This window comes from Mustela erminea, chromosome 5 (assembly GCF_009829155.1).
Source record: "Mustela erminea isolate mMusErm1 chromosome 5, mMusErm1.Pri, whole genome shotgun sequence".
NCBI classification, from domain to species: domain Eukaryota; kingdom Metazoa; phylum Chordata; class Mammalia; order Carnivora; family Mustelidae; genus Mustela; species Mustela erminea.
The window spans coordinates 19,597,201-19,624,944 of NC_045618.1; the positions used below are offsets into that span (position 1 = coordinate 19,597,201).

Consider the following 27,744-nt stretch of genomic DNA (forward strand, 5'->3'; position numbering starts at 1 on the left):
CCTATTTTGTCATCTAGAATGATGCTGTCCAATAGAAAAATAGTGAGAGACGAATACATAAAGTTTTCTTGTAGTTGCATTTCAAAAAGAAAAAAAAGTGAAATTCATCTTAGTAATGTATTTTATTTAACCCAACACATCTAGAATATTATCATTTCAACATACAATCAATATAAATATTATTACTGAGACATTTTGAATTCTCTCTCTCTATAGTCAGGTTTTGAAATCTGCTGTGCGTTTTGCACTTAGAACCTATCTCTAGTGGCTCAGACACGTTTCAGGGACTCAGCAGGCCAGCAGCTGCCATAGTGGACAACACAGATCTAGCAATTATAGTTTTACCTGCCAGTTTTATTTTCCACATCTACATTAACATTCAGATATGAATGTACCTTTTAAATTTTTATTTATTTGTTTATTTTAAAGAGGGAGTGTGTGTGAGTGCCTGTGCATGAAAGAGAAAGGGGTAAAAGGGGGAGGAAGAAAAGGGAGAGAATCTCAAGCCGACTCCCTAGTGAGCATGGAGTCCCATGTGGGACTCGATTTCATCACCCTTGAGATCATGACCTGAGCCCAAACCAAGACTCAGATGCTTAACCAGCTGAGCCACCCAGCACCTCTGTATATAAATTTTGAGGTTAGAATCAAGACTCAGGGGGCACCTGGGTGGCTCAGTGGGTTAAAGCCTCTGCCTTCGGCTCAGGTCATGATCTCAGTGTCCTGGGATCAAGCCCTGCATCGGGCTCTCTGCTCAGCAGGGAGCCTGCTTCCCCCTCTCTCTCTGCCTGCCTCTCTGCCTACTTGTGATCTCCATCTGTCAAATAAATAAATAAAACCTTAAGAAAAAAAAAAGAAAACTCAGATTTTTTTTTTCCATCTGTATATTCAAATGATTGTCCTTTCTGTATAGTATCAATGTTATCATAAATCAAAGTCCAAATACATGGAGCCTTATTTCTAGACTCTCTCGTCCATTTCCTTGGTCAACCGTGCTTTTGGCATTTAGCAATTTTTTTTTTTTTTTTTTTTTAGTTCCCTAGTTAATTCTTACATTCAGCCAGTATTGAGAACTGAGAGGCTGACCAACAGGTCACAAAATTTGTCCGTAGCTATAACCAGAAATTTTATAGACAGGAATGGATGGAATAGAAGAGAAAAATTCGATATGTGCAGTATTGTTTCATGAAACTTTTATTTCCATTAGAGTGTGTGTGTGTGTATGTGTGTGTGTGTGTTTCTAAATTGAGGTCTAAGGAATATTTTTTACCATCAATGATTGTCAAAAAAACAGTTTAAAATCCACGACAGTAGTGTCATCTGTGGAGTGATTACTTGGGAAAATCAGCTTGCATATTATTTTATAGTCATCATCTAGATGTTGTCATCATCTCAAGTTTTACTCTTACACAACTGGTGATAGACCAGACCTTCACACAAAGCAGATCTCCATTTGAAACAAGTCAGGGAAAGCCAGTTACGGCTGGTGGAACTCATTAGAAAGCCTGTGACTTTGACCCAAAGAGGAATATGATAATGAGTTCGTGATGAGAACATTGCAAATGAAAATTGCTAATCTGCACAATTTGAAATTTGTTCAGCATCAGCGGATTTTAGGTTTTTCAAGTTTTAATTGGATGTCAAACAAGAAAACAAAATTTGAGGGGAAGAAATTAAAGCCATTTTAGTTACTAAATGATGTTAATTAACCTTTGTTATTGAAGAAAATGCTCTCAGAGTATTTGCTTGAATCTTGAAATGCTTATTTAATTGTTCAGCCTACGTCAAAGTCAATCTAATCAACAACAATTTATTGACTCTCCACTAAAATATGTATGGCAAAGGAATCAAAATGACAGAAATAGACTTTGCTCTTGCATACAAGAACTCTATGGAGAAAAATGGATTGTGGCATATGATTTTCCCTTCTCTTAGTACATGGATATAGTAAATAAAAACGATTCAAAGCCCCTTAATGTAATATTTTATCTCTCCAATCAACTAAATTCATGCCTTAGCTGTGATTTTTATAGTTTTCCCATTGAGAGGGAAAGGAGAGATGTATTTGGTGGTCATTTTGCAATATATACAAATATTGAATTATAATGTTGTGTGCCTGAAACTCATATCATGTCCTCCATTAATTATACCTCAATTAAAAAAATTAAAAAGCTGGGGACCTGTTTTCATTTCTCCCTTCTCCAGTCCTAATGACCAAATGTCACATGTTTCAGAAGGCACAGCTACAAGATGGAAGGAGACAGAGCCATCTATGACAGGAAAAGAAATAAAGTTGGTTGCACGCATACACAATATTATATGTATCTTTTGGTTTTGTTTTTATATTGTGCACCAGCACATGAAGTGTGTCTGTGTGTGTGTGTTTGTATGTGTGTGAGAGAGACTACATGGGCTATGTGTGTATCAGTCCTAAACAGACAGATTTGGATACTTTCAATAAATATTTCCATTTCTTGCTTTCATAAAGATATAATTCAGAGATCAATAAAAAGGAAACTTTCCATGAAATCAAAACTTTCATAAGCCAAACACCAACTATGTTAGGTCTCTGGTCTGTTCAGTTACTCTCCTTAAGAATGCAGCATGATCCCTCCCCACAGACTTTCCAGTGACCAGGTGGGAAAAAAAAAATTTTTTTTTAAATAAAATAAAATAAAAAATAAAGAAATGATTATTAAAGTGAACCAAACCCCTTTAACTTTACATTTGAGGGGAATTTGGACACACAGCTTACAAAATTTTAAATTCTCATACTTAGTAAGGGTGACATTTGTTTCAAGGTCACCCAAGCCAAATTAGTGCGCTCAGACTTTAAGGTACAATAATAATGAAATTTGGGAATAACTCTTTTAAAAAACACAATGATTGCTACAGTTTATTTACAAACATCTGTCAAACATCTGTCTACCATCACTGAAATCCCTGTGGAGAATTTTGGCTGTTAAAATGTTGTACAAGGTCAAAGATTCTTAATATCCCCCATTCACTTGCTATTTGAGGATTTTATACCTAAGCCCTAGTTTATTTTAATTAGGTTTTTAGCTTGGTTTATGTTCTCGTCATTTAAAAAAAACCCTCCACAAGACGAAATTTTAAGGTAATATGAGGGATAAGTCTCTTTGCTTTACACAGACTTCTTTCATAGTGCTAATGCCTGGTCCATGTAGGGTGTCCCAAAGATGTCTTCAATCATTCTGGGCCCACCAAATAAATGAAACAACAAACCTGGGCCATGTAGGACCAATAAGGCTGGTGTTCTGGGTGTGCAGGTGTTTCTAAGAGAAGGGAGACCTGCATTTGATTCCCAAGGGAGCTCCCTTGTGTTCCTTTAATCTCTCTGCCATGATCTACAGCTCATCAGGATTCAAAGTTAGGGACAGATTGCCAAAACACCATTCTTAATGCCAACTAGCCCATTTGATGAACTTGACAATAGTCCTTTGGCCAGTAAATAAGCCAATTGCTCTTGTCCAAATCCATTTTTATAAAGGTATATTATCTCCAGTTCAATCTTTGGACTACATCCCTAAATTCACATTGGGGAGGCCTTGGAAAGCCCAAGGCTGTTGTACAGATGGCCTGGAGCCCAGGGTAAATGAATGGTTGCCACACTACACTCTGTGTTTTATGAGACCTTGGAGCCAGACCCTCTCCCCATGCACAGCCTGCCGGTAGTGCCTTAGGGGCCTAAGAAAACTCCAGTGAACTGTGTGTGTGTGTGAAAGAACGCATAAAAACAAATCTTTCCTATAACTGTGCAATGATTCGTACAGTAAACGACCCTTGCGAAAGAGGTATCCATCGTCCCTGCCTTTTTCCTGATTTTACTAGGCTCTGGGGACTCCTAACACAGGACGCTCACTGCTCTGCTTCAGGGGGTGTGTCAAAGCCAGATCGGCTCCGCCATAGAGGACCTAAATAATCACAACCTGATTCCCAAAGGAAGTCAGTGACACTATGCGAGACTAAACCAGCACTCGTCAGCCCCCATGAGGGCAGAGTCTTGTCTCCCTCGATCACTGCTGTTATGCCCTGAGTCCAGAAGAGGATCTAGTTCACTGGAGGCATCAGCAAATAACTGGAGAAATGAACACTATATGTATCAAAAGCCTACCATTTGTCAATCATGCAAAAGTCTCTTCCTGTTACTTCTAACAAATGGCCTTGCGGGATGGGTATTCGAATAATTAGCTTATAAATAAGGAAATGAGGTTTGAAGAATTTCACTGACTTGCTGAGGTCACACAAACAGTAAACAGAAAGCAGGGATTCAAATTTAGATCTGTCTTCCTTTCTAGCCCATGTTCTGTCCACCACACCATGCCTTCACCCCAGGAGAAGCAAATTATAGACTGACCCACAATGTTTTGCTCTAAGATACTGAGTTAGTGTATTTACATATTATGGGTTCGGGAACCCCTCCACATGACAAGGACTCTGAAGGGCTGAGAGAACAGAAGAGGAATAGGGAGGGCTCCAATCATGTATTTCTGTGTGCAAAAGGCAACAGAATTTGGGTTTCCTCACTTCCCTGCTCTGCCACTGTACCTCTCGCCAAACCCAAAAGTCCTCGTCTGACAACTGCATAACATGAGTTCTCTCTCACTGAACTAACTGGGAAATGCATTTATGCATAGCAAGGACTCCATAAATGGAGATTATCACTAACCCAGAATTATGTAGATTATTACCAACCCAGAATTATCTTCAAACTCATGCCAATTAATTTGATTGTTTTTAGAAACGGCAGAAATATTTTTAGAGGGAAGACCATACAAGTATTACCTATTTTCCCCTTAAAGAATTTACCCCTTGTCCAGCAAATTCTACTGATGAAATTTGAAGTGGCAACCCCTTAAAAAAAAAAAAAAGGCTTGTAGGGGAAGAGGTATGAAGGTGTTCTTTAAAGTCAGAACCCTCACTCGTGGCATAGAAGGCACTGGAATAGTACGGATTAATGAATCAATGAATATGCATCCTCTGGTGAGTCCCCCAAGTTTCTTTCCCTCGCCCCGTGTGTAAGGCTCTCTAGCAAATAAACTTGTCTGAAAGAACATCCTGGCTAAACATGTACGCTGGTTAGAAAAAAAGAAAAACTATTATGTTTCTCTCTAAGCTGTAGAACTACTCAGCTAATGTCTTCTGGACACAGCATGGAGACTGTCTAACTCAAGATTGAGCCCTCTTAGGAGAGTCTGCCGCTGTGAGGCGAGCAAGTCCTGCCTTGTTCCACATTTAAGACATTCTGATGTGGTCTGAAATGGCCTTGGCCATGCCACCCGGAGATCTGCGGTCACTCTCTTCATTTCTCCTTTCTCATAAACTGGGCTGTGCCGACGGAGGGCTCAGCCTCCTGTGATTCCACAGGCTGAACAATCCTGCCTAGTCCTACGCTGGAGCTGTTTCAACTCGCCACAGAGCAAGTGCTACAGGTCAGAGGAGAAGTTTGGCCCCAGCATTTGCTCCACGACTGAACGCTTCTGAAGTCAAACTCATCAGGCGATGGGCTTCAAATCTCTCTTTCATGTATCTCTCCCTGAAGAGCAGACCAAAAATGAACATTTTGAACATCTCTCTCTCTCTCTCTCTCTCTCTCACACACACACACACACACACACACACACACACACAGTCAAGGCCAACGTGGTCTGAGCATTCTCAAATGATAACAACATCAGTGAAATGGTGCCTACCTTCCAGAAACTTCAGTCCACAAAAGATGCCCCTTGCCTGTGAAGAGCAGTCAGAGCCAGATTTCCAGCGTTCCAGTCAGCCTCGTTCTCGTCAGAGAGCAACACACCTCATCTCTGTGTAAGCTCTGAAATTCTTTCAGAGAGACCCACCCTCTAAAGTTGCACGTCTAGATTTCTGACTGAGGGCGATGGGTGACGTGAGGCAAAGCTACTGGATGGCACCTTCTGGTTCTTCCTGATGGGATGTTGCTTCCTGTTTCACCACTTGGGAGAGGAGAAAACTGGAGTTCAGTCAGACGCGGGATTACAGATGCATGAGTTGCCTCACCTTGTTGGTTCTGGTGCACACGGCCATTAGCCAACTACCAAACAAGATGGTCTCTGCTCTTTGTCCTCCAAGGAAGGGGTTTAGGCGGCGGAGAGAAACCTGAAACAGTGTTGACAAGCCCACACTATCACCCGAGCGGGTCTGACAGCCATGGCACTCTCTAGAAGCTTGTGAGTACTGGCGGGGCTCTGTGCTAACGAAATCACCACCACAACCACCACCAGCACGCCCTGAAAACGCATCGACTGAGGAGCATCAGGCCCCAGAAAGGCGACCTCTCTGCCTGGCTCCTGGCAACTCGAGGAATAAATTCTCTTCTTTTGAACTACACCATGCCCCCAAACTGAAAGTCTGGCCCCCTTTTCCTTTCAGAACAGTCAGAGGTAATTCTCTTTGTTTTTGTTTCTGTCAGCCTCCGAGAACAGTCGTCACAGACAATGAAAGACAAACCTGTTAGTAGCAGGATACCAACAGTTGTCTGCCTCGCTGCCTCACGCACTTCAGTTTCAAAGGCAAGGTTGCCTACAGTGTTTATTAGAGACGGGAGACCTTTGGGGGCTGTTTCCACTTTCTCTTGCCTGCAGATGAAACCACTCCGGGTGTGGGTTATTTAAAGGTGCCTTGACAAGCAAGGAAGCTTCTGCAAGTTGGTTCTTGTACCCCTGGGAGCCAAAGCTCACCTCCCGGGCGGTTCAGCAGCGCCGCCCACTCCGAAGGCCCTGATTCAAGGCCCTTCCCATCAGCCGACCTCAGCTGCTGAGAGACGTCTCCCTTCTCCTGTCAGCTAATCGATGACAGCAAATTAAAAATTGACTAGAGGCAGAGAGGGGGAAAGGCCAGTGTCAGACTCCACAGGTTCTCAAGTTTCAGTAAGTGAATTCAGTTCGAAGAAGCAGGATTGGTCAAGGCCCATTCGCTGGATGCTTGGGTACTTTCCTCTTGGCCTGTTTTTCTCTTCCCAGACTTTCTTTTCGCCATGAAGGGGTTCTGAAATTTTAAAGCCCCTCTGGCAGGAGGGCTGAACTTCCAGCAGAGTGGTCCCTAAGTGGGGCAGGCTGTGTTTCCGATCCTGTTGCCAGGCGATGATGTACAGTTTCCTGGTTTTCCTCACCCCACACTGTGCCTTTCTTGGTCCATCCGCCACCAGCTGCCACCCGATTTACCTTCCTAATTAAAACTGTTTTTCTTTATCGTGTCTGCCTTCCCCGCTGATAAAGCTCTACCTTATAAGACTCCTTAGCAAGAGAGACTGGTTCCTGGTTACAATCTACCTAGCTCAAAAGAATCCCATTATCATCGGCCGCACTGAGTCACTGTCAAGGTGTAGTCCCTTCTTCCTTCAGGGACAGAGCAAAGATTAACCTGTTGCCCAATCTATGCAACGGAGTGCAGTAGCTGGAGAGCTTGAAGTGAGGAATTCTGATGCTCTGTGAGTTGTGACCTGGGGGAGCTGTGTTGCTTACACATCAGTCCAGGGTACCTTCCCGTGACCCCTTTACGGAGGACAAATAAATACAAGTATGGTTCTTTCGAAGACTCCTATGGTCATGCCTTTTCCCTTTCCTCTCTCTCACTTGTGCCTCATGATAAATTGATCAGGTCACTGCTAACAGAGGGGAGAGCACCCTGGGAAGCATGACAGAGCAAGAGGACTGTGTGGGCGTCACTTCTTCTAGGTAATACTTAACTGTCTCATTTTATGAGAAAGATTTAGAAGCGGGTTAAGGTATTAAATCTGTTGTATGTTTTCGATCCTCATTAATAGAGGTTAAGTTGTTTATTAAATATTAATGGTTCAATGCGGCTTTAAAAGTGAACATCACACCTCTGACAATTAAAAGTAGGCAGTTAAGCCTGATATTAGGGGACAAGTTTTGTGGGGAGCAGAAGGGGCAGCATGACAAAAACCATGGGATTTTATACACAAGAGCAAGCTTGTTACTAAATGTTACTTAAGTGGGTGAGTTTGGAAAACATCTACTGAGTCTTTTTCCAAGAGTAAAACAGGAGATGGGGAGAAGAGCAGTGAGGACACTTGCAAACCCAGTCGAGATTCTGGAGGACCACTTAAGAACTTACAAGAGAAAAACAGGGTAAACAGGACACGGGGAAATGGCCCTGGGGCTGCAGCAGGAAGCTTGGAACTAGAAACTATGTCCAGAGCTCTGTTAGCCAGGAACAGAGGATGCCCGGGGTGTAGACACAAAGGAAAGGGAAGTGGGACGACTTCTGATATTCTAAATGGCATGTTACGTTGCAAACCTCAGGCGAATATTCTAGAGAAGCAAATATAAGTTTGATGGAACTGACTTGCTTTTACCTCCAAGGAGCGAATCCCTTCCGAGAAACTTAGTGAATACACTTTGGGCCATATTGATCGTAACCTAATGAGTCCGATTTGGGAGGCTTTTATGAACAAAAGCTCTGTTTTCTGATAGTGCTTGATCTTATCATTTTCAAAGACTTTTCCAATAGACAGAAATGTCAAGTCAAAATGCTGCCAAACTGCTTATTCCTTAAATAGGTGTGTGGAGAAACTCCTATGGGATCTAACGAAACAAACCAATGACTTCACACATGCCAGGAATCTGAAGACTACATCTTCTTGACATAAAAGTCTCCCCCGATGATTTGCCTGAATCCCCACAATGGATGATAGATTGCAGACATAGCTCAGAAATACTGCGGGCTTGGTTCCGGACTACTGTAAATGAACATCTCAATCAAGCTAGGCAAGGAATTTTTTGGCTTCTCAGTGCGTATACAAGTTATCTTTACACTATACTGTAGTACATTAAATGTACAATTGCAATATATCTAATAAAATGTGTATTTTAATTTTAAAATACCTTATTGCGAACAATAGGTTAACCATCATTGGAGCTTTCAGCAAGTCCTAATCCTTTTGCTGGTGGAGGGTCTTGCTTCCATGCTGATGGCTGCCCGCTTATGAGGGTGGTGATCTCCGAAAATAAGACGGCCGTGAAGTCTGCCGCATTGATGGCCTCTTCCTTTCACAAACTATTTCTCTGTAGCACGTGATGCTGTTCAGTAGCGGTAGAACTTCTTTCGAAATTGGAGTCAATCCTCTCTCACCCTGCGGCTGCCTTATCAACGAAGTTTATGTCACATTATGAATCCCTGGTTGTCATCTCAGCAGCGTTCACAGCATCTTCCCCAGGAGTAGATCCCATCTCCAGAAACCACTTTCTTTGCTCATCCCTAAGAAGCAACTCTTCATTCATTCATGTTGGTCATGAGATGGCAGCCGCTCCGTCCCATCTTCAGGCTCCACTTCTAATTCTCGTTCTCCTGCTGTTTCCACCACATCTGTAGTTACTGACTCTGCTGAGGTCTCGAACTCCTGGCAGTTATCCATGAGGGTGGGAATCAACTTGTTCCAAACTCCTGTTCACGTTGATACTTGGACCCCTTCCTGTGAGTCACAAGTGTTCTTTGTGCCCTGTACAACGATGAATCCTTTCTGCAAGGTTTTCAGTTTACTTTGCCTAGATCCAGCAGAGGGATCCCTACCTGCGGCAGCGAGAGCCTTATGAAACGTGTTTCTTAAGTAATAAGACTTGAAAGTTGAAATTACTTAAGTGTTTCTTAAGTAATAAGACTTGAAAGTTGAAATTACTTAAGTGTTTCTTAATAAGACTTGAAAGTTGAAATCACTCCTTGATCCATCGGCTGGAGAATGGATGTTGTGACAGCAGGCATGAAAACACTATTAACCTCACTGTCTACCTCCATCAGAGCTCTTGGGTGACCAGTTACATTGTCAGCAAGCAGTAACATTTTGAAAGGAATCTCTCTTCCTGAGCAGTCACTGTCAACAGCGGGCTTAAAATAGTCTGTAAACCCTGTGGTAAACAGCTCTGCTGTCATCCAGGCTTTGTTCTTCTCCTTACTGAGCACAGGCAGAGTGGATTTAGCATGATTCTTAAGGGCCCTAGGACTTTTGAAATGGTGAGTGAGTATTGGCTTCAACTTTAAGTCACCAGCTGCACTAGCCCCTAGCAAGAGTTGGCCTGTCTTTTTCAAGCTTTGAAGCCAGGCGTTGACTTCTCCTCTCTAGCTATGGTAAGTCCTAGATGGCACCTTCTTTCAATAGAAGGCAGTTTTGTTTACGTTGACAATCTGTCGTTTGGTGTGTTCCCCTTCATGAATTCTCTGAGCTGGGTCTTCCGGATGACTGGCCACAGCTTCTCCATCAGCACCTGCTACTTCACCTTGTACTTGGATGTTAAGACACGGCCTGTTTCCTTAAACCTCACGAACCCACATCTGCTAGCTTTGGACTTTCCTTCTGCAGCTTCCCCACGTCCCTCAGCCTTCACAGAACTGAAGAGAGTGAGTTAGGGCCTGGCTCTGGACTGGGCATTGGCTTAAGGGAATGTTGTGGCTGCTGTGGTCTCTGTCCAGACCTCTGAAACGCTCTCCATATCCGCAGTAAGGCTGTTTTGCCTTCTTATCATTCGTGGATTCACTGGAGTGGCACTTTTCATTTCCTTTAAGAACTTTTTCTTTGTATTCACAGCTTGGCTAACTGGCACCGGTGGCCTAGTTTTTAGCCCATCTTGGCTTTTGACTCACCTTCCTCACTAAGCTTAATCATTTCTGGCTTTTGATTTAAAGTCAGACACACATGACCCTTCCTTTCACTTGAACACTTAGGGGCCATTGTAAATTATTGATTGGCCTAATTTCAATACCGTTGTGTCCCAGGGAACAGGAAGACCCAGTGGGAAGGAGAGAGATGGTGGGGGGGAGCCCGTTTGGGGAGCACTCAGAACATGCACATTTAGTGGTCAAGTTCACGGTCTTGTGATTACAATAGTAACATCAAAGATCACCAATCACAGGTTACCATAACATATACAATTAGAATGAAAAAGTCTGAGAGTGACACCTGGGTGGTTCAGTCAGTTAAGCATCTGCCTTCGACTCAGGTCATGAACCAAGGGTCCTGGGAGCAAGTCCAGCATCGTCCTCCTTGCTTAGTGGGGAGTCTACTTCTCCCTCTGTCTGATGCTTCTCCTGCTTCTACTCTCTCTCTCTCTCTCTCTGTCTGACAAATAAGTAAAATCTTAAAAAAAAAAAAAAAGTTCAGAAATATTGTGAGAATTACCAAATGTGACAGAGACACAAAGTGAGCAAAATGCTGTTAGGAAATTGTATGTCTCCCATAGACTTGCTAGATGGCCCAACGCAAAGTTGCCACAAACTTTCAATTTGTAAAAAAAAAAAAAAGGCATTGTCGCAAAACACAATAAAGTCAAGAGTAAAGTCAAGAGTAAATCAAGAGTAAAATACAGGTATGCCCACATGGGACCTGAATGGAGTCTCCCTTACCCCCACCCACCAGGTTCCACACTCTCCCTGGCCCAGTGTTACAATTTCCTGGAAGATAATTTGAAAGAAAGCAAGAAAAGGGAAGAACAGGTCATCAGAACTAATGGTTCTCATACATTGGTACTTGAGATCCACTCATTACCATCTGACACATTCGACCTCTTACTTATTTGACTTGTTTATGACCTATCTCCCCAGTTAGAACGCTAGCACCATGAGGGCTGGGATTTTTGTCTGCCTTGTTCACTGCTGACTCCTCAGGAGTCAGCAGTTCTTGGCACAGAGTCCACGCTCGGGGCTGAGAGGGTTCATTTATGATGGTGTCTCTTCCAATCTACCACAACAGAGTTACTTTTTTCAAAGGTAATTCGTTGGGCTTTCTCAAAACTTCCAAGTGGGGGGCACCTGGGTGAGTCAGTGGGTTAAAGCCTCTGCCTTCAGCTCAGATCATAATCCCATGACCCCGCATCGGGCTCTCTGCTCAGTGAGGAGCCTGCTTCCCCTCCTCTCTCTCTGCCTGCCTCTCTACTTGCTTGTGATCTCTGTCAAATTTAAAATAAATAAATAAATAAATAATCTTTTTTAAAAAACCCAAAACAAAGCAAAACAAAACTTCTAAGTGGGTACTGGGTATCATGAAGATGGCTGGTTCTACTCTGAGTTTGTTGGGAGAGGGGGACAATTTTCCCTCCAAGACTTAGGCCTTTTACATACTGAGTACTTGAAGCAAAGCATTTTTAGAATCCATTTGGCACATTCTCGGGGAGGCCATGGAGCTGTATGCCAGCCAGATCACACCCTGTCCTGTGAGTTGGCTCTCAACACCCTCTTGGTCCACAGCTCTCACAGGGGGATGGCGAGAAGGTCTGTGAGCCTGGCTCCTGGCCTTGTGTGTGGCTGAGGGTGTGATGGGGCAGCCACATCTAGAAAGTTTTTGTTGCTAAAGCATGCTCAACATGCTCATTGGCTGTGGGACTCCAGGCAAGTCACCTAACCTCTGGGTCCTTCAGGCTTCTCATGTGCAAAATGAGGAAAATAACAGCACTACCTCAGAGTGGTAGAAACATTAAGTGAGTTAATATACATAAAAGCACTTAGGAGATTACCTGGCATAGAGGGAGCCCTTTGTGAACACTAGCTATGATGATAATTACAATTACTCTAACTAATTCACTCCATCTATGAGCTTTATTCCTATGTTGCTTTGTAAGAGACCTTATTTCATGCATATAGACTTACTTTCTCCAATCAAATCTTGAGGAAAAGTCTCTAAATAGCACACATCACCACTCTCTGAACGCATTATTCATTTATTCATTCATCAAGAATTTATGGGGTCTGGGGCGCCTGGGTGGCTCAGTGGGTTAAAGCCTCTGCCTTCGGCTCAGGTCATGATCCCAGGGTCCTGGGATCGAGCCCCGCATCAGGCTCTCTGCTCAGCGGGAAGCCTGCTTCCCTTCCTCTCTCTCTGCCTGCCTCTCTGCATACTTGTGATCTCTGTCTATCAAATAAATAAATTAATTAATTAAAAAAAAGAATTTATGGGGTTCATGCTATGTATCCTTTCATGCTATGCATCGTATCTTTCGAAGGAGCTGAGGATCTCCAGAATAAAAATATAGCACGATTGCCCCAACCGATACAGACACACGCTCATTCAGAACTACTGTACAGGGAGGGGACAGAGGAAAATCTACTATGTGTGTGTGGTGTGGGTATATAGATATGCTCTGCATAGGTACAAATTGGGACCAAGAGGAGACGGACTCTCAGACATTTGCTATTTCATATCCTACATGCATGCAAGCAAAAGATTTTAAAAGAGGAGCTAAGCCTGCACAATATGGCACCAGGAAGCAGACAGCAGTGGGAAGGTAAAGTTTTCATCCCCAGGACAACTCATCCATCAGTGTCCTCAGTCAGTGAAGGTAGAAAGTGGTAGCTTGGACATCGGGGCTCCGTTTATCCGGCATTGTGTTGGGCATCAGAATAAAGTATCCTGTGTGCTTTGAAGAGACTTGAATGAGCTGCATCAACAGTTGTACAGGTAGGAAGCAATGGGAGTTAAGAGGGAGATGAATGTCTCAGGAAATGCCCAGGCTGTCAGTCCCATGTTATGTGTGACGAGATAACGGGAAAATGCCCCTGACCCATCTGGCCATCATTCATTCAACACGTGTACTATTCAAGAGACAATGGGCTTGACCGCAAGGAGATCGTCATTTATCTTGGCCTCTTACTCTGTTCTCCCTCCTATCCCATACCCTACCTGCCACCTGCCAACAAGGAATCAGGAGAAGATCTGCTTGGCTAACCCGAGACACCCAGGAATGGGCACCTCTCTTCAGCTTGTGAATTCCTGGGTATGATTTTTTTTTTTTTTGAAAAACCAAACTAAGTTTCATGAAGTCAGCCAGCTAAGACTCCTTCCCAAGAACAAGGCACTCTCCCATCTGCCTTCTTCAGAAAAGACTGGTTATTATACGGGGCACTAGAAATACAGCCCAGGCTTGAGGGTAAGAGGGTCTAGTGCCTGCAGGATCGTGCCTACTAGAGTGGCTCGGTCCCTCTCTGGTCACTTCCAGACTCCCTCTGGTGGAGTTCTAAACCAAATACATTTCCCCTCATCAGTTGTTTTTGTGCCACTGAAGCACCTACAGTAGCCAGAGAACATCCCAGGATAGCTAGAGATGGTTTTGAGATCCCAATCCTGGGGGGCTGATTCCCTTTGCCTTTCCGGTCCCCGAGGCAGAGCTGTCCTCCTGCATGTTGCTTCCAAGTAATCTTAAAACACGGCCTTTGTCAAATAACATACTGGCTCCAGAACAGATGGCTTCTTTACGCTAACCTAACCTTCTCGGATGGCCTATTTCCTAACCTCCCCTCCAAAATGTATTGTATTGGAGTACTCCTCACTGTACTCCAATACGGTGAGCCCCTGGGCTGAGCCCCCACTATGTTCACTTTGACCTTTGCTCATGCCCCACCCATGATCCCTCCTCACCCAAGACCCAACCGTTTCCTCTGGGAAATTCTGCCTCTCAAATCAACTTGAATTACTCTTTCTCTTCCTCAAGCCTTTATACTTATCCAAAACACACCATTAGCCCCATTTTACAGGCAGCCCCAATCCTTACCCATAGAGCACAAAATACTTCCATAAGACAACTCGATCAGTGTGTGTGTACGTGTTTACACAAGGCAGGTATGTGCCTTGTCTCCACCAGGCTGTAAACACCCTATGAGCCCAGAGAGGCCAGAAATACTACCGGGTTCCAAGGAGACCCTCAATAAGTCTTAGTTAAGCTCTGATAACACTCCTTCCCCCTGTGTTTTAAGCTGTATGTACCTTCTGCTGCTGCTCTTCCTCCCTCCATGGTATTTTCATTCCTTCAACAATTACTTACTGAGCACCTCCTATGTGCCTGAAAATAGGGAAATCACAGTGAACAAGGCAGCGATGGTCCCTGCTTTCTAGCTACTTAAAGTCTCAAGCCATGGCTAACGCTGGAAAGGCAAGCATGTTCCCTGAATGTCAACAGCCTCTTGTTCTCCCTCTGTGGGAACTCGTCCACAGGTCGCCTGGGCTACATAGCGCGTGCTGGGGTCTAACACTTCGGAAAACACCAGAGGGAGTATGAGCAAAGTACCACACACCATGTTGATTATTAAGGGTCGTTCATGCCTTCTCCTGAGACCTCACATCAAGAAAAATCCCCTCCCCTTTTAACCACTTTTACATTGGGCTGGTTTTGAATTCAAATTCAAAACTCAGATGTCCCATAAGTTGTTTCACTATTGGGTGCTGTCTGAAAGGCTTCAATAAGACAGGATGATTTCCGTTCCTTTACACAACAGATGTCTCATGATAGAGCTATACCTGTCAAATATTAGTTTCTCTTTAAAGAAACTGGGTATGAAAGTCAAGTTTCACTAAAAATGAATGATACATGTCACCGATTATTTACATGAATAATGTATAATTTTCATTCATTCACACATTTATGGAGCTCCTACCATAGCGGTTTTGACACCAGTAAGTATGGTTACAATAAAAATAGTTTGCTTGATCATATTAAACTGTCTGCAAGGCCCATTTGCAAAATAGAATACCAGCCATTTATAATTAAGTTTCTGGGCTAAACTTTAAAAGATATTATTGTATGCAGGGAAATTAGTCACAACAACTCTGGTCCAAACTTTTTGTTATTTACACTCTTCAAAATAAAAAACAACCAATCACCCATTCAACAAACAAATGCAAATACAAAATATGAAAATAAATTATTCTACTAAGCACTAAGGGCTTAAGGTGTTAGTTAAATTTTAAAAAAATAATATTTTTTTCAAAGCTGAAAAGAAGACTGTCTGATTGTCAGTAACAATCAATACCACTTTGGCCTCAGATATGCTCTGTATCAAGGTCCTAAGTTTTGCAGACAGTAACATAGCAACTAGAACCAAACAGAAAACTCTTGGGCAATGAAACTTCATTATTGGGTTTCAGCAGGAACAACATAAAGCAAAGATTCTCATATGTGTAACAGAAGTACATATAAATCATCATAATTTCATAGTAACAGTGATGGCTTGTGGCTCCCATAAATGGTGACCCCCAGAGGGACTGATCCCATATATTGAAGCAATCCTGCCATTCCATTCCTTACATATCCACAATGATGTATACTGATGATCAGATACCCGGATACATGTCATGCTAATATCACGCAAATATAAAACACGGACCCCGTTAGGACAGAAATACCATTAGACTCTTGTAGAGTTCCAACCACTGTTAATAAGATAGATTTTTACTCTTGTAAGGGTATTTTCTGTATCCGTAACATATGTATCCTTGTCTAAACCAGTAGCTCAATTTTTAAAATGTAATCCACAATACATACCTTTTATAACATGACCTAATACTAATATACCTACAAATATATATGACTGACACCAAAGTCCCACAAAACAATACTTATCCATATTACTTGTGATGTATTCTATTGTCTACTCTGGTCTAATCTTGACTCTAAAAAATGCTGGTCTGGGGGCACCTGGGTGTCTCAGTGGGTTAAAGCCTCTGCCTTCAGCTCAGGTCACAATCCCAGGGTCCTAGGATGGAGCCCCGCATCGGACTCTCTGCTCAGCAGGGAGCCTGCTTCCTCCTCTCTCTCTCTCTGCCTGCCTCTCTGCCTACTTGTGATCTCTGTCAAATAAATAAATAAAATCTTAAAAATAAAAATAAAAAATGCCAATCTGGACCTACTAAATTGGCTTACTAATCCATTAAGGACTGTTGGAGCATAATTCATAGGACTCAAAACTACCTCATTGGATTGCTTTACCCTTTCTATAATTCAACATACTACTTAGACTTTATTTCTTTCTAATTCTAGATAATTTAAAGACATTTTCTGATGAAATAAAAGAAAAATTGGGGAGAGCATCAAATTTCAGAGGGTGATTTCAGACTCCAAACTCTGACTACGTAGATGGAGGTCCAACTAATTACTGAATCTAAGCATATGCTGGGGGCTTTGATAAATTTTCTTGAATTTTAGAGTAAGTAAAGGTATATTTTCAGTATTTTTTTTTAAAGTAGGGATAATAACTTTTACCTGACAAAAACAAAGCCTATTCAAAAGGCATCCTGGCCAGAGGTACAAAGGCCATATCTGCTTGTGGGATCAAGTCTAGGCCCTCAAGTCCATTTCTGGTCAGTCTCCAGGGCTCTCTGCTGAGCCCCCCTACCCCGGAGGACAGCAGTAATCTGGGTTAGATCTCTGTTCAGCTGGGTGAGGTTGATACCCAGGAAAGATGAAGCTAACTTAGTGATTCACAAAACCCCACAAAGGCAAAGGCAAAGGTGGGTAACAGCTTGGTGCTCCAGCCCTGGGATACGCCTGACTTGGCAAGGCCCAGTACCTGGGAGTTGCAGCAAAGGGGGAGGCAGCCCAGCCCAGGACACGGCCTCAGCCTGCGTGGGGACAGGGACACAGCTTCAGTCTGGCTGGGGATATGGACCTGGGACAAGGCGTGGGCAGAGACAGGGCCCGAGGAAACGGCCTCGGCTTTTGTGGGGTCAAGGTCAGGGCCTCGGCCTACACGGGGACAGGGATGCGGTACACGGCCTCGGCCTGCATGGGGACACGGCCTTGGCCTGTGCAGGGACAGGACACGGGCTCAGTCTGCGTGGGGACATGGACTTGGGACAAGGCCTAGGCGGAGCCAGGGAGCCAGGGTCCGGCCTCAGCCTGTGCAGGGACAGGCTCCCGGCTCAGCCTCGGCAACCCCGGCTCAGGCACCCGCGAAGTCTGCCCAACCCGCATACACCCGGACCAGTCGGCCCTGGGAGCCTCATCCTTCCCCCGCACCTTTCTCCTCTGTTCAGAGGCCGAGACTCCCGGTGCGCCCAGCCTGGGCCAGGGGTCAGCACAGCGGTGCATCCTGGGAGGAGGATTCCTCCAGGCCTGGGGGCGTGGTGAGGGTGGGGGCGGGGGCGGGGGTGGGGGCGGGAGTGGGGGGGGGGTGGGGGCCCGAGTGGGAGCTAGAGCGTGAGTGCGGGAGGGGAGCCCCAGCAGGCAACCAGAATACCGCAGGGGAACGACAGCAGCATCGTGTGTGGGTGCCCGGTCCATGGCAGGGACTGTACCTGGGCTGCACTTCTCTTAATGGGCACCTGACCTTGTAACACAGACCTGTAACACGGGCTGGATAACTTGCCGGAGCCGCCCAGCTAGTACATAGCGCTGCTTGGATTCCAACCTGGGTTTTTTTGTTAATTCCAAATATGCTGCCCTTGTTACTGCCCTACACAACCTCTCCAGAGGGTAAATAACATTGTAACTGGTCTGTAGACTGTTCACAACTTCCGGGTGCTGGGATAGGCAGCTGGAAGCAGTTCTAGAATAATTCCCTAAGCCCAGGTAGGCAGTGATCTCCTATTACAAGGTTGAATGAATAGCAGTAGATCAATAAATAGAATACAGGTAAAAAGGAGCCATGAAAAATCTCCAGGAAGAGGAAGAGCACTATTTCTTTGAATATTTGATTAAAATATAAATCTATGGAAATCATTTACAGAGGAGATAGTATAGTGTAAGGAAGACAGGCTTTGAAACCAGAGAGCCCTAGGTTCAAATTCTGCTTCTTCAATTTACTAACTTTGGGATATGTGACCTTGGGCTTTATATGTGATTTATAGCTTTTATAGCTTTTTAAAATGTTAATTTCCTCATGAGTAAAATGAGGATAATAATTCCTCCTTGCAGGGTATCCTAAGGATTATATGATATAAAGTCTACAAAATATTAGTATAAGATTTGGTAAAAATAAGTACTGAGGGGCACCTTGGTTGCTCAGTGTGTTAAAGCCTCTGCCTTTGGCTCAGGTCATGGTCCCAGGGTCCTGGGATGGAGCCCCGCATCCGGCTCTCTGCTCAGCGGAAAGCCTACTTCCCTCTCTCTCTCTCTCTCTCTCTCTCTCTCTCTGCCTGCCTCTCCATGTGCTTGAGATCTGTCTGTCAAATAAATAAATAAAATCTTTAAAAAAAATAAGTACTGAGAAAATGATAGTTATTCTTGCTATTTAAGTGCACAAAATGTTTTAGATGATATATTTTCTTAATAATGAGAACTTTAATTATTTAGCTTTATCAAGTCTTAATTAAGTCTTAGTACATTTTCCATGAAACGAAAACAAAAAGGCATGAGGGAGAGCTCAGGATGAGATAAAATGACAATCAAGGATTTGAGATATGGGCAGAGATGGATGAAAGATTTCAAGGAAGTGGGAAAATAATCACAGATTTAATACACGGTTTGGAGGTGATGAAGAGTTGAACTGACATTGGAGAAAATCAAATCAGGTATAAAGTAGTAAGGAGTTCAGACATTCTCCCAGAGTACACAGAAGAATGAAGATCAAGGTGCTAAGAGAAGAAGGTTAAGCGTGGGGATAAAAGCAGAAACTCCATCTACAAGTGATGACTTAAAGAACATCTGGGATGGTAAGTCAGACTCGTATTCTAGGTAAGAGTACTCAAAAGAGAACCAGATCCAGAGAGAATATCAGGAGATTTTGGCATTTCAAGGACAAGAAATTATTTGGGATGCACCATTTGAAAAATCACAGTTAACCTAAAAATAATCCATTGAGGAGGGTCTCACCTTTTTCCTTTAGAACAACCAAGAATAGAAAACAATGGACCACTAATTTCTACCCCTGAAACTAAGAATACAGTAAATGTTAATTAAGTAAATTGAATTGAAATAAAAAATTGAAAAAAATAAATTCTTTGAAACTCAAAAAATTTTTTTAAAAGTAAAAACAACAACACAAAAAGAGCAAAATGGTAACAGTTTAAGAAAAGTTGCAACACAAAAACTATTCCCAGACAAGTTGTCATTTAGATCAACAAAAGGAATGGCAACCAAAAGACACATTCTGACATACAAGGTCTCAGAAAATACACCCATCTTCCCAGGAAGTTTGCTGAGAGGCATACCCAAGTCATCCTTCCTGGAAACTTTACTGGAGAGGAATCAAAATCAAGATTAGCTCATTGGACACACTATGAATCAAGAGGAAAGAAGAGTTAAGACTAAGTTAGCAATATAATAATAGTGATAAATGTAATAATGACAATAAAATGGAATGGTAAAAGCAAAGGTAAAATCCGGAGAAGATACATAATGTTAATTTATTGGGAATAGCAATGTGGGTTATGGATTCAGATGACATTAGCAATGGCCAGAGAGCCAGAGGGGGTGGGGAGATAAAAGTGAATGAAATGTTGCACAGGATCGAGTCAATACTTATGGTCTTGGCTTTGATGAATAGAAAAAGGAATTTGCTAGAAAGATATGGAAAGAATAGAAATTGTCTAGAAAGATAATGATTTGCATAAAAAAGTAGGTGTGATTTCCAAATAACTACAAGATGTAAATACAGATTACTAACAACCCATATGCAACCCAAGAGAAAACAAAGGAAACATCAAGAAAGCATAAACTAAAATGGCAAATATATAATTTATGACAAGAAAAATCATCAGAAAGGTTTAAGCTATGTGTTTTATACTTCCACCAAAGGAACTAATTTTGATTATCAAAAAGGAAAAACTTTTCAATTACATTTATATTATAAAATCTATTTATTTATTTTCTGGTGCTTATATACTTGACTCTTGAAAAATGTGAGTGTTTGTGGCACTGACATCTGTGCCCTAGGAAAATCCATGTATAACTTTTAGCTACCCCCAAAACTTAACTACTAGTAGCCCACTGTTGGCCAGAAGCCCTACTGATACAATAAACAGCCAACACATATTTTGTATGTTCTATGTATCCTCTGTATTCTTATAATAATAAATTCTTATAATAAATAAATATTCTTATAATAAATAATATATTCTTATAATTCTTATAATAATGAGAAAGGAAAAGGTTATTAAGAAAATTGTACAGCCAAGAAAATACAGTCACAATACTATATTGTATTTATAAAAAAAAGTCCAAATATAAGTAGACTTTACCTGTACAGTTGAAAATCTGTATTGTTCAAGAGTCAACTGTACATGATCAGACCAAAGAAATCATTCCAAAAGGTTTACTTTAGAAGTCACATAAGAGTGGTGGGAACCTCAGACCCTGGTCTTGAATGGTCCCAACGCACTTTTCTTTAGACACTACAGGGATTTTTCTAACTGGCTTGGTTCACAGCCCAAGTCGCAGAGTCAGGGTAGACAAGATAGATTGCACAAGAGTTCGAGCATCATCTGTCCCACATACCACTATGCCATATGGCATGCCACTGTGTTTGTGAGTCCGGCCTCCACAGTGGATTTGTCACCACTGACCTATAACAATTGCAATGACACGTCTTCCCTGGAGATGGGCCTTTGCCATCCCCCCACAAGACTATTCAAGAACAAAATAAACAGTGCTATTAACTTACTTTGTGCAACGCTATTAAAAGAAATGCTGTTGATGGAATCACAATGGCTTCTTCTCTCTCCATGGCAATCTAGGAAGTGCAGAGTACTGTTCAAGATCCAATTCCAAATCTCCATCTGAAGGTGTGCTGACTTTTTTTTTTTTGGCCCATACGGACCTCTGAGAGAGTTGGGCTACTTGTGATGACTCTCAAGTGTGACTTTGATTCTGCTATTAGTTGGTAATAAAACTCGCGCATATGGTAGAAAAGCTGTTGTCAATAATTTTATTTTCCAGATACCACTTTCTTTTCCTTCCATGTAATCATCAGATCATCTCCCTATTAGTATCAAAAGTGACACACAATTAAAAGCGCAAATGCCATATTCAAGCAAAAGATTCCACATGACATCAAAAATGATTTACTTGCCAACCATCTAGTGAGTAAGGGAAATATCTTTATTGTACAAAAAAAGAGCAAAATCAGAAGGAATTCTGGAAGACAATTTATAAGAAAAGTGACAGTCAAAATTCCAATTCTATTTTACATGAGAAAGCTGTAATACTCTTTTGTTTCATTTGCAGAAAGAAACAAACAAAAACACCCAGCAATTTAGCGATAGAAAATATAGTTTTCTCTTGTTAGCAAATAAAAATAGTTTAGCTTCCGGGAAACCTGCCAGTCCTTATTACAATTTATTGAAGACCTTAAAAAAAAACAAAGGCATAGGCAATCTTAAATGTGCTGCCGGTGTGTTCATTTTATGGGACTCAAGGGAGAAATGTGCCCGACAGTAGGCCAGAAGCACTTAAAAAACCCAAGTGTTGTCAGGATGCCACAGACAACCCCAAGCACCCGTCCTAGAAGCTATCTTTATTGTAAACTTGTGTCTGAACCTCTGTGGCTTTCAGTGATTAGGTAGACTCTTGTCTTAAACCAGACTAAAAATACCTGAACCTTTCTCCCTGAGAAGGAAATCATACCCTGCTCACATGCCACTTCTTAGCTCTTCTTAATAGCAAAGAAAACAAAACAAAAGTTCCAAAAAGGAAAGATGCAAGCAATAACTGTCCATACACAAATAATGTATTTTACTCAGTGCCAAGTAGCTGTGCTAGAGTTGGGTCTGACTACTTGGTATATAGCTCAAGGTCAATGGGAAATTTCGAAAGGGATCGCTCTTTTCCCCAGAGCTTAAAAAATAACCTGGTGGGTTTTGTCATTAGGAGCAGATCCACGTCTAAAGGCTTTGATTGGCATTTTTCAGCTCCCTCATCCTTAGAATAATCAGACCGACTTAGAATTGGCTTGCTGGTCTGGGCTATGATAATAGAGTCAGGAAAGGCATTTTATCAACCACCGTTTTCAAATAGGCATTTTAATAGAGCAAGACAACTTTAGACACTGTCCTAAATGACAAGACCAATTTAAGTTCAGTATTTAGGTCAAGTTTCTCAACACCTGGGCTGTCCAAGTCTGCTGAATACAGCCCGAGAAGAGGTGGTAGGAGTAGCAAGCAGCAGGTCAGACCAGAGGCTGAGGAGGTGCTTGGTGACTAGAAGAATAGTACCTTTGAGGATGGTGTTCACATGGCTGTTGACTCGGGATGGTGTGCTTTCTAGCCTTTCTATCACTTCAAAGATGCCACCCCAAAATCCCACTATTCAGATGGTATAGAGAACACAAAGATGTTGACAACCACTGTCCCTGTGGTTTCCCCTCTCTCCTCTCCCATGCAGAGCTGGTCTCTCAGACTGCACCAACAACTAGCTTCCTAGTGGTCAAAGCACTCGGTGGGTGGCTTCTTCTCAGAGATACTCAACTCCACAGGAATTTTCTTTCTCAAAGCCTTTTCTCCCTCCTCTGTCTAGTCTCAGGGTGATCATGCCTTTCCTGTAATTCTCTTCAGACCTCTCTGCAACTGCCTCCTGTGTTTGCTCGAGGACCGTCCTTCTTTCAACACAGGACTTCTGTCTGTCTGCTGGACATCAGCACTGTGCTGGTGACGGAGCCTGAAATGACTCAGGAGGACCGAATTCATGTCCTTCTTTACAAGATTCTCTACTTCCTTATCTCCGTGAACAGCAGCAGCTTCAGCCGCACAAGTGAAAAAATGATGCCTATCCCATTAGGGTTGATCCTCTCTACCGTTTTGAAAATTTAGATTTTTTTTTCTTTTCAGTTATACATGCATACCTTGTTTCAAGATGCAAAGTCTTTTAGTTCTGCAAAATTTTCTTGAATTTCTTTAGTACTGTTTTCTTTCCATGGCCTTTTTTTTTTTTTTTTTGCCCCCCCTTTCTGGAACTTCCATTGTTCAGTTACTGAAACTCGGGGACTGGTCCTCAAATTTTCTTATAATTTCACTCTCCTGTTTGCCAGTTTCTTTGTTGTGTTGCTGTACTTTCTAGATTTCCTCAACTTAGACTACATTTCTGTTGTTTTTCATTTCTGCTGTATTATTCATTTATACAAGTTTATTATATTGTCTTTTATAATCACTTATCTCTGAGGATATTCATAGATTAACTTCCTCCCCACTTAATCTGTCTAGTTTGTTTTGGCCTCTCTTCCATGTTTAGAGACTTTCCCCAAATGCTTGATGATCCTTGACTGTTCACTCATACTTAAAAAAGTTGGACGTTTAAATGCCCATCAGAAGGTCTATGCACATAGGTGCGGTTTGTGATGCGGGCTTCAGAGTAGGGTGACTTGGTGGAGAAATTTCTTTGGGGAACCCTCCAATGTATCTTTAGCTTTTCTTTGGGTTGGTCAGATTCCTCAGAAAAGTGACATATAGTCACTCAGGGAAGAAGGCTGGGGACACCAGTGGTTCTCAACATTCACTGTCTAAAAATTAATTCCATTTTCAGTGTGATAGGCCTGTCCTCAGATGTGCCTGGTGTTCCCCATTCCCGAGACCCCGTTTTACGTCCTTTGGGAAATAAGCCTCTCATGTACCCGAGTCAGACAGTGCACAATGGTTTAACTACCTGGAAATCAGGCAGAGGATCTAGAAGTAATTCTCGAATAGGTTTTCAAGCCACCATTCCTTGGTTCACAGTGTAGTACTCGATACCCCTAAGTCTTCAGGGGGATTCACCTGGTAAGCAGGATGCCTCTCAGCTTTCTCCATTGCAGCTAATGATTTGATTTTTTAGGTCTGCTGCGCCAGTCCTTGTGTCTCATCGCTCCTGATTTTGTCTCCTTTACTCTTGTCCTAGTGTGTCTCTGCAGGGAGGGAGGGGGACGCAGGTACTCAGCCAGGCCTTGCTGCCTCTGTTCCATTTCCACTGCCCTTGACTCCAGTGGGGCTTCTGTAGGATTTTTTCCCGATCTTGCTACTTGTCCATCTAACCACTATATTGCTACCAAAGTCACTTTTTTCCAAAGAGTAAACCCGTCGTTTACTCAAAAACCTCACTGGCTCTCGATTAACCTAGAAAATAGTGCAAACTCCTTATCAAAGCCCCAAAGGTCCTGGATGAGCTGACCCCATTATCCCTTTCTGGCATGACTTACATGGAGAAGAGGTTAAGAGGACGTTGGAACCAGACTGCCTGGATCCATTCTCTGGGCTCTGCCGTTTTATCAGCTGGGTGATCTTGGCCTCGTTACTTAATCTCCTCTGCAAAACAGGGATTATACCCGCCTTCCAACATTATGGTGAGGATTATTAGAGCAGCTGGCACACAGGAAGTACCACGGGAGCCTTAAAGGTAAGCCTCCGCACACCTGTCTCCTCCAGGAGATTATCAAGTCCTTGGAGAGGGCTCTATCCCATTGAGTCAACATCTGTGGGATGCTTATAATGGGACACACATGATGCTATCCACTAGGGACTAAGTAAAAAGAGCTCGGCCCAGGAAGACTGACTAATGATTAAAATAGAAGGTGACAAATGCTATAATACAGAAAGAGCACAGTGAGGAGAACAGAAAGCAGGTAAGATCCAATGGTTCAAAACAGTGGGGGAAGGCTTCACAGAGCCAACATTTAAGATGGGGCTTGAGGAACAAATCTGTAAGACAAAAGGTTGTGCTGCTAAGACAGTGGGTGGGGGGGAGAATGACAGGCAAGGCTGGAGAAGCAGGTTGGGGCCAATTGCACAAGACCCTGCATAACCTGTTTGAGTCTGTATTTTGTTTCAACCAGTTTGTCAATTTCACCATCCTCACAGGCTGGGAGTCCCAAAGACAGTTCGGGGCTGTTACATGTATTTTGTCACTAACAGTAGCTACAAGGCAGCTATCTGGCAATTATTTAAAAAAAATAAAGTCAAAACCATTCTCCAAAACGTTCAAGAAGTCAGATGTAAAAGAACACATACCCTATGATTCCATTTATATAAAGACAAAACTGGGCAAAATTAGTCTATTATTTTCCCAATTCGGGATAGTTGCTTTTCCAAGCGGATAGTGACCAGAAGTGGATCCAGGCAGGACCCAGGCTGGGGTGCCAGTAGTTTCTTGGTGTGCATGCTGGTTCCACAGGTATGTTTTATTTATTTATTTATTTATTTATTCATTTATTTATTATTTCTTCATTTATTTATTTTCAGCATAACAGTATCATTATTTTTTCACCACACCCAGTGCTCCATACAATCTGTGCCCTCTATAATACCCACCACCTGGTACCCCGACCTCCCACCCCCCCCACCACTTCAAACCCCTCAGATTGTTTTTCAGAGTCCATAGTCTCTCATGATTCACAGGTATGTTGTTGATGAAAATCCATCAAGTCGTATACTTACATGTGTTCTTTGCCAAATCGACTTTTAGTTAAAATGATAAATTAGATTCATGTTCCTTTGCACTCACTTGGATACACAGGTGTGTTCACTCGAAGAAGAGGTGGAGGTACAGGCTGGGCAAGTATCATTGGTTTGGTGCTCCTTCCCGGACTAACTCAGAAGAGCTCTCGGATATTCTGAACGGGCCCAGGTTAGCCAACGTCAGTCACCTTCACCACTCCTGGGGCTTCCCGAGTGTGTGACAAATTGACTCATATGTGAGGGTCAGAAACTAAAATACTGGCCCTCAGCATTGCAGAAGATGGCCCCCTCCTCATTTTAGGTACAACCAGGGGCTGATGGCTTTTTATTAAACTTCTAGAGAAACACAGCTCAAAACCACATCTGTACAAGCATACTTTTAAGGCATTCAACGTGTATATTCCCTTAGGAGCAAAAAGAATCATGTTTGTTCGTTTTTGTTGTTTGTTTGTTTGTTTTGTTTTGCATTTCTTGAAAGAACTTATTTTCACATGAAAAAAATTTTTTTTGAAAAAAAATCTATGTGCCCAGTTAAAAACAAATAAATAAAAAAGTAAAAGAAGGTATGTAATGAAAAGTCAAATCTTCTACTTGAGATTTGTTTCCCAAGGTAAACACTATTAGGACTCTCATATACTCTTACATAAATATTTAACAAACACAGGAAAGCATATATAAATGTGTATTACACCTGCCCCCTTCTTTTCTTAAAAGAAAAATGGGAGCCTCGTATATTAACTTTTGTTTTTGACTCCTGATGTAAACATGGATACAGCTCATTCTTTCCACAAGTATATAGTATTCTATTGAGTATATATAGTATCTCATTTAACCAGGTATTTGTCTTCTGCTCTTACAGCGTACATCAAATACCCCTGAATGTATATACCCTCTTTATTTTTTTTTAAAAAGATTTTATTTATTTATTTGAGAGAGAGACAGTGAGAGAGAGCATGAGCGAGGAGAGGTCAGAGGGAGAAGCAGACTCCCCATGGAGCTGGGAGCCCGATGCGGGACTCGATCCCGGGACTCCAGGATCATGACCTGAGCTGAAGGCAGTCGTCCAACCAACTGAGCCACCCAGGCGCCCCGTATACACCCTCTTTAATGTGTTTCTGAAATTATGTAGAAGCTGCCCCAATGTATACCAATTGTTACCAGACTTTTTGACCTCTGCATTTCTATTCGGTTAACGTTAGCATCTCATCGCTATCCTAATTAGAAATTCTCTACTTAGTTCCACTGATCTTTCTATTTCTACTTGAATGAGTACTGACTGGTTTTGATTCCACAGCCTCACTGCTTCCCCTCAAAAACACAGACAGAATATAATTATCCATTTCAAACCGATTTATTTTTACTATTTTTTTTTTTTTAAGTAGGCTCCACAGTGGAGCCCAATGTGAGGCTTGAACTCATGACTCTGAGCTCAAGACCTGCGCTAAGATCAAAAGTCGGACACTTAACTGACTGAGGCACCCAGGCGCCCCCACAACAGTTTTTAGTGGAAAAACTATCTAGTGATTAAAAATTTGCTTTAAGGTATGGACTCATGTTCATAGAATAGATCACCCATCTACATATACAGTGAGCTGATCTCTCCTAAGAAAAAAACAAAAATCTGCTAA

At 42.4% G+C, this 27,744-nt stretch overlaps 1 protein-coding gene across 3 annotated transcripts in view; it reads right to left on the reverse strand.

Annotated features, from left to right (window-relative positions):
- Nucleotides 1–17,863, reverse strand: part of CERS3 (ceramide synthase 3) — a 111,355-nt gene extending 93,492 nt beyond the window's left edge. The window contains exons 1-2 of one of the 3 annotated variants that reach the window (XM_032342202.1): nucleotides 17,778–17,863; nucleotides 5,715–5,978 (exon numbers count right to left, since the gene is read on the reverse strand). Coding sequence is in view for 1 of the 3 variants with exons in the window: in XM_032342201.1 (XP_032198092.1) it covers nucleotides 17,778–17,849 (72 nt within the window). In the remaining 2 variants the exon portion in view is untranslated. Of the gene's footprint in view, nucleotides 1–5,714; nucleotides 5,979–6,492; nucleotides 6,784–17,777 lie in introns of those variants that run through there. The other 2 variants (XM_032342203.1, XM_032342201.1) reach the window with 2 other exon arrangements.
- Between the last annotated feature and the right edge of the window lie 9,881 nt (nucleotides 17,864–27,744).